This window comes from Musa acuminata, chromosome BXJ1-5 (assembly GCF_036884655.1).
Source record: "Musa acuminata AAA Group cultivar baxijiao chromosome BXJ1-5, Cavendish_Baxijiao_AAA, whole genome shotgun sequence".
Lineage (NCBI taxonomy): Eukaryota > Viridiplantae > Streptophyta > Magnoliopsida > Zingiberales > Musaceae > Musa > Musa acuminata.
The window spans coordinates 41,285,167-41,297,809 of NC_088331.1; the positions used below are offsets into that span (position 1 = coordinate 41,285,167).

Sequence of the window (12,643 nt, forward strand, 5' to 3'; positions counted from 1 at the left end):
ATGTGTGTGGCTTGGATGCTAGATTTGGTCGAGATGAGTGACTCGGGCGTTGGATGGCCGATGTGCATGGCTCGAACGCTAGATTTGGCCAAGATGTGACTCGAGCGTTGGATGGTCGAGGTGTGTGGCTTGGACGCTAGATTTGGCCGAGGTGCATGGCTCAGATGCTGGATGGCTAAGGTGCGACTCGGGCGTTGGATGGTTGATATGTGTGGCTCAGATGCTGGACTTGGCCGAGATGTGATTCGGGCATTAGATGGCCGATGTTCGTGGCTTGGATGCTGGATTTGGCCGAGATGCGTGGCTCGGGCGTTGGATGGCTGATGTGCATGGCTCAAATGCTGAATTTGGTCGAGATATGACTCTAGCGTTGGATGGTCGAAATGTGTGGCTCGGGCATTAGATTAGTTGCGAGGCATGGCTCTAGAATTGGATCGAGCTGAGATGTGACTCGGGCATTATACTGGCCGCGAGGCGTGGCTCGGGCATTGGATTAGGCCAAGATGTGACTTGGGCATCAGATCTAGACCTGTGGGCCGAGTGGTTTATACTCGTGCTCAGGTTTCGGTGCTGGCAGGTCGCCTATCGGGAGCGAACTGGATCGACCCGAGCAGAAAATGAACCTGGGGGCCGAGCGATTAAGCTCGGTTTCAGTTTCGGTGCCGGTGGGTCATAAACCGAGAGCGATTTAGCATGACTCGGATGGGAGCTAGATCCGGGGGCCGAGTAGGTATATTTGACTCTGAATTGGATTGGGGACTGAATAAGTTAAGTTCCGATTCGAGTCTGGGGGTCGAGTTTATGAGCTCAGTTTCGAATTGAGTCTGGGGACCAAGGTGTGAGCTCGGCTCCAAACTGAATCTGGGGACTGAGTTGTGAGCTCGACTCCGAATAGAATCTGGGGACCGAGTTGTGAGCCCGGCTCCGAATTGAATCTGAGGACCAAGTTGTGAGCTCGGGTTCGAATAGAGTTTGGGGACCGAGGTGTGAGCTTGGCTCCGAATTGAATCTGGGGACCGAGTTGTGAGCTCGACTCCAAATTGAATCTGGGGACCGAGTTGTGAGCTCGGCTCCGAATTGAGTGCTGACGGGTCGCTCGTCGGGAGCAATTTGGAGCGACCCGGGCAAGAATCGAGCTTGGGGCATTGACGGGTCGCTAGTTGGGAGCGATCTGGAGAGGCTTGGGCAAGAGCTAGGCCGACGAGCCATAGGTCGGGAACCAATCTGGAGAGGCTCGGGCAAGAGCTGGGCCGACAACCCGTAGGTCGGGAACCGATCTGGAGATGCTCGGGCAAGAGCTGGCCCGACGAGCTGTAGGTCGGGAACTGATCTGGAGAGGCTCGAGCAAGAGCTGGGCCGGTGAGCCGTAGGTAGGGAACCAATCTGGAGAGGCTCGGGCAAGGGCTGGGCCAGCGAGTCGTAGGTCGGGAACCGATCTGGAGAGCCTATGGACCTCTTGTCGTGAGTGGCTTTTTGGCGTGAGATTTTGGATGATGAGGCATCTTTTGATGGGTCCCCTGGGACATGGAGTTACTTCTCAGGGTTCCTCAAGATAGCGCCCGAGGTGACCCTTTCGAATGAAGTCCTCGCTTTGATTATGGAAGTCATTGATAAGACCCTAAAGTCTTATCATAAAAAAGAAGAAGAGAAAGGGGATGATCACTTCGAGGGGATCGGCCTCCTTGATCGCTTCGAGGGTATCGGCCTCCTAGGGTTTGTCAAAAGACAGAATAATATTTTTCATAGATGATCAAAAAGAAGCAGTTACATCTCTATTTATAGAGTTCCGACTTTAGCTAAACTAAACAGATTTAATAAATACGCAGAAAATAAAAGGAAAGCATAGGAAAAATAAAAGGATCATAACAATCCCGCCTCCTTCAATTCAGCCTTGTCCTCAAGGCTGAGCAGCATCAAATTATGGAAACTTCTCCTTTAGCATGTTGTAGGACTCCCAAGTGGCATCTTCCTTTGGTAAGTTGGCCCATTGCACCAGCACTTCAGTTATAGGATGTTTGCGGTACATTACAACTCGTCGATCAAGTATGACTTGTGGTTGAGTTTGAACTTCCCCAGTAGTAGAAGTGTCTGGCAAGTGGCACTGCACTATTGCATCTTCACCCAATTTCCTTTTAAGGCATGCAACATGAAAGACTGGATGTAGTTTAGAGCTAGCAGGCAAATCCAAGCGGTAGGCCACTGGTCCAATGCATTCTAATACCTCATAAGGTCCAAAAAACCGAGGAGATAGCTTCATGGAAGATCAGACCTTTATGGAAGTTTGCTTGTAGGGTTGAAGACAAAGGAAAACCCAATCACCTACAGTGAATTCTCGTTCACTTCGGTGTTTATCAGCTTGTTGTGGAAGGCGTGAGAGGGCATCTGCTATTAAATTCTCACTCCCCTTTTTATAAATGATCTCATAATCGAATCCCAGTAGCTTTGAGATCCATTTCTGTTGCTCTGGAGAAGAAATCTTTTGCTCTAGAAAATATTTGAGGCCTTTCTGATCGGTGCGTATTTGAAACCGTTGACCAATTAGGTAAGGTCTCCACTTTGTGACTGCATGTATTATGGCTAGCATCTCCTTGTCATAAATAGATAAACTCAAATGGGAAGGGAAAAAAGCCTTACTAGCATAAGCGATAGGCTGACCTTCCTGCATTAATACAACCCCTATTCCAGCTCCAGAAGCATCAGATTCAATCACAAACATCTTGTTAAAATCGGGTAAAGCCAGCACGGGTGTAGTAGACATTACAGTTTTCAGGAATTGAAATGCCTGAGTTGCCTCTTCTGACCATCTGAATGTATTTTTCTTTAGAAGTGACATCAAGGGGGCACTAATTTTGCCATAATTCTTCACAAACTTTCGATAATAGCCAGTTAGTCCCAAGAACCCCCTTAAAGCTTTGATTGACTTTGGAATTGGCCAGTCTGTCATCACTTGGATTTTTGAAAGATCAACTGCGACACCCTTTTGAGATATGATATGGCCGAGGTACTCAACCTCAGGTTGCCCAAAACTATACTTGGATTTCTTGACAAAAAGACCATACTCACGAAGAATATTAAAGACAGTTCGTAAATGTAATAAATGACTTTCTAGGGAATGACTATATATTAAAATATCATAAAAGGAAACCAAAACAAACTTACGAAGATGAGCCCGAAATATATCATTCATTAAACTCTGGAAAGTAGAGGGCGCATTAGTTAACCCAAAAGGCATTACTAGAAACTCATAATGGCCATTATGTGTCCTGAAGGCAGTTTTCTGAACATCCCTTTCATGTACTCTGATTTGATGATAGCCTGATCGTAGGTCCAATTTAGTGAAGACCTGTGCTCCTCCAAATTCATCCAATAGTTCATCCACTACTGGAATAGGATATTTATCTTTCACTGTAATGCTGTTAAGTGCTCGATAGTCGACACACATCTGCCATGAGCCGTCCTTCTTTCTGACTGGTAAGACTGGGGAAGAATATAGGCTAACACTAGCTCGTATAACTCTTGTTTTGAGCATCTCTGTGACAATCCTCTCCATCTCTACCTTTTGGAAATGTGGATATCTATACGGTCGGACATTGGTTGGTGCCTTCTCGGGTAATAGTGGGATCCGATGATCATGACATCTAAGAGGTGGAAGTCCGTGTGGCTCTGCAAATATATCTGCAAACTCTGTTAGCAATGATTCAATATTTCCAGTCGGAATGTTCACTGTCATGTCCTTTTCAATGTTATGCAATTGCACCAAAAATCTGGTGTGTGTCTTCCGAAGGACCCGCTCCATCCGATGGCTGGTGATAGTTGTAACCTTACCTCCACGTCTTCCTTTGAGAGTCACCTGTCTTCCATTAATAAAGAACTTCATAATCAGTTTAGAAAAATTCCAAGGGACATCACCTAGGGTTGATAGTCATTCAATTCCGAGCACCACTTCATAGTCTTCCAAGGGTAATAAAAAGAAATCCACAAATAATTCTTGACCTTGCAAAATTAGTTTTATCTTTGAGCACTTGCTGTCACAGGTTAAAATCCGTCCATCGGCGACCTTGACTTCAAATTTGTCACAACATTTGATGTGATAAGCTAATCGGGCTATAATTTTCCTATCCATAAAATTATTAGTGCTACCCGTATCAATCAAAACAATGATAGACTGGTGTTTCAGAGTTCCCCCAATTTTCATAGTTTGTGGATTAGAGTAGCCAGCCAATGCATGCACTGTATGTGTGACGGCTTCAACATCATCATTAGTTTCCACTTCTTCATGATCGGAATCTGATACTTCTACTTCTGATTCCTCCTCGATCGGTTCAATCATCAAAAGTCTTCCTTGTTTGCATCGATGCTCCTTACTCCACTTTTCATCGCAATGCCAGCACAAACCCTTCGCTAACCTTTCTTTGAGTTCTTCTTGGGTTAGTTTGCTAGTGTTATAGTTTCGACTAGGAGTAGATGAGGTAGGTTGCCTGCTAATCACCTGTTTATTGGCACCTCTGTTTCGACGACATTCCACACTGATTTTTTCTTCATGTAGGCGTGCAAATGAAATCGCAGCCATCATAGTACGAGGTTGACGAGCCTTAACCTCACACCGGATCTCGGGAATAAGCCCTTCAATAAATGTACCCAGAAGTTGTCGTTCTGACCAATCTCTAGCTTGGTTGGACAATCTTTCAAATCTACTCTGATATTCCAACACTGTAGAAGTCTGACGAATTTTCGCGAGTTGGTCATCAACATTCTCATATTCGGATGGGCCAAAGCGAACAAGAAGTCCTCTTTTAAACTGCTCCCACGAAGGAATTCCATGGCAAGTTTCGTACTAATCATACCACTGGATTGCATCTCCATCGAGCTGGATTGAGACCACTTCTACCTTGGATTCTTCTAGAGTTCTGTGAAAACGAAAAAAATTTTCCGCCCTAGAGGTCCAACTGGTCGGATCCCCATCTTCCCATCGTGGAAATTCTACCCTGATACGTGGGTAGTGTGTGTCACCATCCTGGGGCCATTTTCCTGTATCTCTCGATTTATTCAGCATAGATCTTGAGTTTCCATCTTGTTGAAACCCGCTAAAGTGCTCCAACAAGCTCTTTTTGAAATCATGAAGAGTTTCTTGTAGCCGGTTTTCAATTCTGGTTTCTAACGCTTCCATTTGTGCCTTCACTGAGTTATCGGTTGTCATTGTGTACGATTGCAAGTCGGTAATCCCCGGTTCTTATTTCTGATATCTAGTCAAGGGCATCTGTACAGTAGCTGGGCAGTAGCAGCGACGGTGGCGACAGCCGGCAGCAGCAAGGGAATCCACGCGACTGTGGCGCGGCTGAAACAAGGGCAGCTCAAGTGTGCTCTGTTTCGGTTAGATGCAGAGCAATGTGGCGCGGCTGAAACAAGGGCAGAGCAAGTGTGCTCTGTTTCGGTTAGATGCAGAGCAAGGTGGAGCGGCGACAGCTGGGAGGCCAGCGGCGGTCGTCGCACGGTGGCCCACAGCGGTGATGGGTCGGCTGGGCGGCAACGGCACTCGAGGGAAGGAGGAGTGCTGGAGGAGGCGCGGCTGGTGGAGTCGCGGCTGGAAACAAGGGCAGCAGCGGTGAGTTGCCCTGTTTCGGTCGCCGTGAAGAGGGGGGCAACCGGAGGCTGCGGCTGCGACCCGGGGGGGGCACGGTGGCAGAGAAATTAGGGCAGCGCTGCCGAGAGTCTCAACGACGAAGGGGTGGTCCGTTAGCAGGGAGACGGCGCTGGGGATCCTTCTCGCTCGAGCGAGACGGGAAAGCGAGGAGAGGTCGCCGGCTGGGGGGCAGCGACGGCGTTGGTCGATCGGCTGGGAAGCAGCGCCGACGGTGGAAAGGAGGCAGCACGGGAGGGCGCGGCCTGCCGGAGAGCAGGGGCGGCGGTGGGCTGGCTGCGGCTTCTTCTTCTTCTCTCTCTCTGCTTTCTCTCTTCCTTTCCTTTTTTTTTCTAGTTACGTTGCAGCGGAAACGCCAAGGATCGCCTCTGATACCAAATGATAAGACCCTAAAGTCTTATCCTAAAAAAGAAGAAGAGAAAGGGGATGATCACTTCGAGGGGATCGGCCTCCTTGATTGGCCTCCTAGGGTTTGTTAAAAGATAAAATAATATTTTTCATAGATGATTTAAAAGAAGCAGTTACATCTCTATTTATAGAGTTCCGACTTTAACTAAACTAAACTGATTTAATAAATACGCAGAAAATAAAAGGAAAGCACAGGAAAAATAAAAGGATCATAACAGTCATGGTAATCTTCCGTGTCGTGGTCGTAGTCCCAGTGGAACATGTTCAGACGGAGAGGCGGAGGCCTCGGGAGCAGTGGCTCTTGTCAATCGGGCCTCTGGCGGGGTTACACCGGGGCTGCTGAAGTTGTTCCCTAGGATTGTCCCACCCTTGGCCTCTAGCTATTCATGCGCTTTTCCACCACCAAAGCTTTGGCGATGATGTACTGGTCGGCGCGCTAGAGCATCTCGAGGATGGCTACTAGCGGCCTCTTGATCATTGACCAGAAGAACCTTGAAAGCTTCACGCCCATCAAAAATGCCTCCATGATAAGAGAGGAGTGAGCATCCGGGAATCCCTGGATCTTAGTGGCAAAGCATGCCACGAACTAAGAGAGCGACTCGTCTTCGTGCTGGGATAGCGCAAGCAAGGTGGCCATGGAAGGCCTAGGTCGCGCACTAGCGAGGAAGTTCTGCTCACACTCCCCGGCGAGTTGGTCGAAGGATGAGACCGAGTGTTGGCCTAGCCAGCTGAACCATGCTCGTGCCGGTCCCCTTAGAGTGGTCGGAAATGCCTAGCACATCAATGCATCGGAGGTGCCAAAGAGGGCCAACTGAGCCTGGAATGCAAAGATGTGCTCCGTGGGATCGGAGCCGCCATCGTATGTCTCCAATGTCAGCAGCCTGAAGTTGAGAGGTACCAGCTTGTCCTATACTTTCTGAGTGAAAGGGGACCCACCCGAGCTTCCTTCGTTGGACTCATCCCACGATTTTTCAAACTCATGCTGGAACGCATCCAAACGTTAGTTGACCTGGGACAATTGGGCCCTAAGCGAGTCGTCCGCTGAGTCGGATGTTACGGTATCATGCTCGAAGTGGGGTAGTGTGACTCGGCAGGGTACGAGTATGCTCTGCTCGGGCAGACCTCTTGGGTCCGTCGTTTGGTCTCGGGCTTCTCCCGTCCTGACCTACTCCCTGCTCGGCCTCTACCGGGTCGGGTCAATCGAGGGAGCTGCTAGCTGCATGAAAGGGGAATAAGCGGGACGAGCATCTCCATCATCCCTACCATCGCTTGTACTTGCTTGGTCAGGCTGAGGAACGCCTCGAGCGACACGATCGAGGGTCCCGTGGTAAGTCTAGGAATGGGCGCCAGTAGCGATCTGGTGTCAAGACCGGGATCCCCTCATCTCGAAGGATGGGGAGGGGCTAATCTCCAGGCCTGACAGAAGGGTGATCGACCGATAGTTCTCCCTCGGGGAGAGCTCCCACGGGATGCTCCTACAACATGGCCCTCCTTCTAGTGCCAAAATGTTAGTGAACAAATGTGTCGTGGCTGATGAGCCAGCACGACCTGGTCCACGGGTCAATGTTGGGAGTCTTCTACCGGCTGAGCTGGATGCCGAGGTCGACCGGGCCCTCACAACGGGGTGTTGTTCAGTGTTCCTTGGTGTGCTAATTCGGGCGCTATGTATACCGTGCTGCGTCTCTCCTTCTCCAGGATGGTTGGCAGCTCGTCTTCATGAGATGGCCGTATTTTCCTACAAAAATGGCCCTCGTCAGGATCACCCGACGAGGCCCCTCTGACGAACAAGTCTGTGGAGTGATCAATTGATCTTTCTCCCCTCCCCCTTTTCCTGGATCAGGTTAGGGGTATTTATACCTGCATTCAGGAATTGGTTGGGCCCTGGTTTGGCATGGCCGTTGACTCTGGGGCGAAATAACCTCTCTGATGAGGTGGCATCTTCGGGGGTACTTGAGCGATGTCAGACGGCACTGCCCTAACAACAGACGACACCGCTCCCAACCCTTGGGGTGGTTAGGCCGCATAGTCGCACCGTTGGAGTTTGATGTGTCATACACCCCGCGGTTATGAAGGCGTACGGTATTGTGTCGGTTTGTAACGTTTGTCGGTGATTCACATAGGGTCAAAATACGTCCTATCACCACCCAAATTAGAGGTCGTGGTTTTAAGCTGACCAAAGATATAAAGTAAAAGCTGAATTATTCTGAATCTTTTGAACATAAAAAACTAAAAATTCTCGAGACTAAGCATTTTCATGAATGATGTGAGATATGTTCCTTAAATACAAAACATTTTTCTTTGACAGGATTTGTGACACATCCAATCTATACAAGTATACAAAAGAAAATGAAATACCAAACTGTACTGCTGCACATATACTGTCTGCACATCCTCTTCTTCTTCCCTCAGCCAAAACAATTTCTTCTCTTACAGCTCGATTAATTCATCATTCCTGAAAACCATTTAGCATGCCGATTGTAATCGTTTCGAACGGCTGACGAATGCAAGCTTGGGTTTGAGCAGATATCTCCTGCGCGACGAAACGCATGGAAGGACGCGACGATGGATTGCTGCTAATGCACGCCAGTGCCACCTTCACGATGAAGACGACCTCCTCTGCTAACTGGCCGGCCGGAGCAGGCAATCGTTGGTCCAGCGTTTCCTTCAGCAACAATTCTTTTCCTTCCGGCAACGAAGGCAGAGAGGAAATGAGTTCCCCTGGGTGCTTCCCCATCAGGACTTCCAGTGCTACAACCCCAAAGCTGTAGACATCGCATTTCTCTGTCACCCTCATTGTGTAAGCGAGCTCTGCAAAACAAGTTCATCAGGTTGAATCATATAATGTCCAGGTGAATGCAGTATGAGAATGGAAGAGGTGTTGTTACCTGGAGCCATGTAGCCGTAGGATCCAGCAACAGTGGTCCAATTGGAAGAATCAGGGTTCAACAACTTCGCTGTTCCGAAATCGGACAAACGAGGCTCGAAATCCGACTCCAGCAAGATGTTGTTCACCGAGACATCACGATGCACGATCGGCAGGGAGCAATCGTGGTGCAGATAGGCCAAGGCATGAACCAACCCGTGTACAACCTTCACTCTCATCGCCCAGTCCAGTTTCGTCCCCCCTTCCTCCCCATGCAGCACCTCCCCCAAGCTACCCCTGCTGACGTACTCGTACACCAAGTACATGTATCCGCTCTTCGAGCAGAACCCGTGCAGCTTCACGATGTTTCGGTGTCTGACCTCTGTGAGAGCTGCGATCTCGTTGTCGAAGCTCTTCTGATACATGTTCACCATCTCTTCAGAATGCGCAACGTGAAAACGCTTCACAGCAACTACCTGCCCTGTCGGCAGCTCCGCCTTGTAGACGCTTCCGAATCGTCCTCTTCCAATGCAGCAAGCTTCGTCAAAGTTGCCCGTCGCATTCGCAATGTCCATGAAAGTGAACTTGCATTCTCTTTCCCATATCGATGACTCGGAACTTTCCCTGGCTGCTTTCTCCATCTCAAGCTTCTCTCGAGGGTCATCCCTGCATAATAGCATGATCGTTATGACTGTGGCCGCCAACACCAACACCCCCACAACTGGAACAACGATCGCGATGACGAGTCGTTTGTGATGCTTGTGAGAAACTTCAACGGAGGTAGAGAAACAAGAAAGTAAGCCTTTCACATCTCCGCATAGCCCCAGATTACCCACATAGGCTTCGAAAGACGCATTCCGGAAAGCACCTCCTTCTGGAATCGGACCTGTGAAATTGTTGTAGGAGAAGTCCACAGATTCCAGGCTGACCATTTCTGATAAAGAATCTGGGATTTCACCTGAAAGATTGTTATGGGAGATGTTGAGCTTTTGCAGCCTCGTCAGCTTCCCAAGATTTGATGGTATCGTCCCAGAGAGAGAATTGCTACTCAAGTCTAACAGAATTTGGAGAGAATTCAAGTTTCCTATCTGATATGGTATCTCCCCTCTCAACTTATTCATGCTCAGATCCAACAACAACAGGTCGTTCAGATTAGCGAGCTCCGCAGTGACTCGGCCAGTGAGTTCATTTCCTGATAGATCAAGATGTGTTAGTGGATCAAGCTCTCCTAGCTCTGAAGGAATCGAACCTGTTAACATGTTGCTGCTCAAGTTGAGCTTAAATAAGAACTCCAATTTCCCGATTTCAGGTGGGATGCCTCCTGCCACATAGTTTGACGCCAAGCTCAGATCTTGTAGTTTGGTCATGTTTCCCAATGCTGCGGGAATGTCACCGGAGATGCTATTGCCGTCTATGTGCAAGTAAGTGAGGTTTTTGCACTCTGCCCAGTCCGGCAAGAGCGTGCCAGTCAACTGGTTTCCAGTGAGGTCTAAGTAAACAAGGTCGGGGTGTACTCCGAAAGCTTCTTCTAAGTTCCCACTGAAGTGGTTCCAGTCCAATCGGACTCGAAGCAGACTCGAGCAATTCCGCAAACAAGACGGCAAATAGCCGGAGAAATTGTTGCTATTCACCAGGAGGTGGTGAAGGGCGAAGCCGGTGCACAATCCTCGAGGCAGTTCACCGGAGAAGGAATTGTTCGAGAACCTGACGTTCTGCAACAGGCCATTCTGTCCGAGGTCTCGGGGGATGCTACCAGCGAGGTTGTTGGTGAAGACGGATAGAGAAGCAAGGTTTGGAAGCTCAGCGATGGTACCTGGCAGCTCCCCCTCTAAATTGTTGGTGTTGAGGTCAATGCTAGCCAGTGCCGTCATGTTTCCAATCTCCTCCGGGATCGAGCCGGTGAGATTGTTGTAGAAGAGATTCAAGACAGATAAGTTCGTGAGGTTGCCGATTGTCGAAGGGATTGTACCCGTCAGCGAGTTCTCTGACAGATCCAACTGGAACAAGTTCACCAAATTCCCAATCTCCACCGGAATTGGACCGGAAAGATTGTTGGTGTAGAGGAAGAGTAATGTCAGATTCTTCGCTAGTCCAATCTCCGAGGGAATCCGCCCAGTGATGGAGTTGTTCTGCACCTGAAAGGAAATAAGCTGAGGCCAACTACCGAAGAAGTCCGACGGGATCTTGCCGGAAAGCGAGTTGGAGGAGATCCCGAACTCCCTCATTTTGGTGAGCTTCACAAAGGATCCTGGAAATTCTCCCTCGAGCCGATTGGTAGACAGTTCTATGTAGTTCAGATTGGTACAGTTGCCGAGTTCAGGAGGGATGGTGGAGTTCAGTCCTGCCAATTTGATGTCGAGGCGTTCCAGCTTCTGGAGCTGACCTAGCGAAGGTGGAATCGGTCCACCCAATGAATTGTTGTAAAGCTCAAGAACTCGAAGGCTGGAAATGGATCCTAGAGTCGCCGGCACCCCTCCGACGAGGTTGTTTCCTCCCAGGCGAAGGTCTCGAAGCCGCGGTAGCTTAGTAAGAGAGGCTGGAATTACTCCTTCAAAGGAATTGAATGAAAGATTCAGGTACTCGAGGCTTACTAAGTTGATAGCCAATGACTCTGGGATTGGACCTGTGAATCCGTTCGCTGAGAGATCAAGGTATGTTAAGTTGGTGCATTTCAGTATGAACGGAGGGAATTCTTCTGTCAGGCTGTTGAGGAACAGATCGAGGTATGTCAAAGAAGGCATGCCGGTGAAATTGGAGTAGTCCGGTGTTTCCAAGTAATTGGATCCGAGGTCGAGGAGCTGCACCTTCTGCAGACCGCTAAGCTGGTAGGGTATCCCTCCGCCGAAGCTGTTGTTGTCGAGACGGAGCTCGAGGAGCTCCGACAGCTGCCCAATCTCCCGCGGAATGGATCCGCTGAAGTTGTTACTGCTGAGGTCTAATGAGGTGAGTTTGGACAGAGCAGAGATGTTGGAAGGGACGGCGCCGGCGAGGTTATTGTAGCTGAGATCGAGAGTTGTGAGGTTGGGCAAAGAGGAGAAATCCAAGTTACCGAGAGTGCCGACGAGGTTGGAATACGGTAAACTCAGCTGCACGACGACGCTGCCGCCGGAGTCGCAGCGAACGCCGAACCACTCGCATGGGGTGGTGGAGTTGGCGAGGGACCATGAGGCAAGAGAGTCAGGCTGGAGCAGGCTGGATTTCCACGCTAGAAGAGCTTGCGTTTCTGTTTCTGCTGCGGTGTTCGAAGGCGAGAAGGAGAAGAGGAGGAAGAGAAGGTTGAGGAGGGGAGTTGGGGCATGGATCAGCTTCATGGCTGACTGAAGAAAATGGAGGTTGCTGTAGCCACACGGTGGCGGAGGAAGATATAAGGCTGAGGGGAGGAAGAGGACGAGGGTGTGAAATCATTTGCTTTCTGATTTGAATAAACTTCCATGACCAATTTTTCCAACTGTGGAATTAGTGAAGGTCTTTGGACTCTCTTTAACGGAGAGGGCGACAGTTAATAGTGGATGTGGCGGCTTTTTGCTGGATTATTCACATCCTATCTAATTGAACACATCCTGTGAAGATCACAAATATATATATATATATATATATATATATATTTTTTTTTTTTTCTCGACAGATCCATTGTACTGGGTTTCTATTAATACAGGATTTAAAGAGAACTAATATACACCACTTTACCTCTAAATGTAGAGATTATTTTCACATAAATTCAATATGATGAAAAA

The 12,643-nt window shown here is 48.9% G+C and overlaps 1 protein-coding gene across 1 annotated transcript; it reads right to left on the reverse strand.

Annotated features, from left to right (window-relative positions):
• Nucleotides 1–8,279: 8,279 nt before the first annotated feature.
• On the reverse strand, nucleotides 8,280–12,348 carry LOC135674327 (MDIS1-interacting receptor like kinase 2-like). Its single transcript, XM_065184075.1, has 2 exons — nucleotides 8,932–12,348; nucleotides 8,280–8,854 (listed from the first exon to the last, which is right to left on the reverse strand). The coding sequence occupies exons 1-2, from the start codon at nucleotides 12,218–12,220 to the stop codon at nucleotides 8,493–8,495; spliced, it is 3,651 nt and encodes a 1,216-aa protein (XP_065040147.1). The 5' UTR covers nucleotides 12,221–12,348; the 3' UTR covers nucleotides 8,280–8,492.
• Nucleotides 12,349–12,643: the final 295 nt, after the last annotated feature.

Excerpts from the sequence above, each read along its gene's own strand:
- LOC135674327 (XM_065184075.1), bottom strand. The coding sequence starts at position 12,220 with ATGAAGCTGATCCATGCCCCAACTCCCCTCCTCAACCTTCTCTTCCTC. Across the intron at positions 8,855-8,931 it reads CTACGGCTACATGGCTCCAG|AGCTCGCTTACACAATGAGG; the intron begins GTAACAACACCT and ends CTTGTTTTGCAG.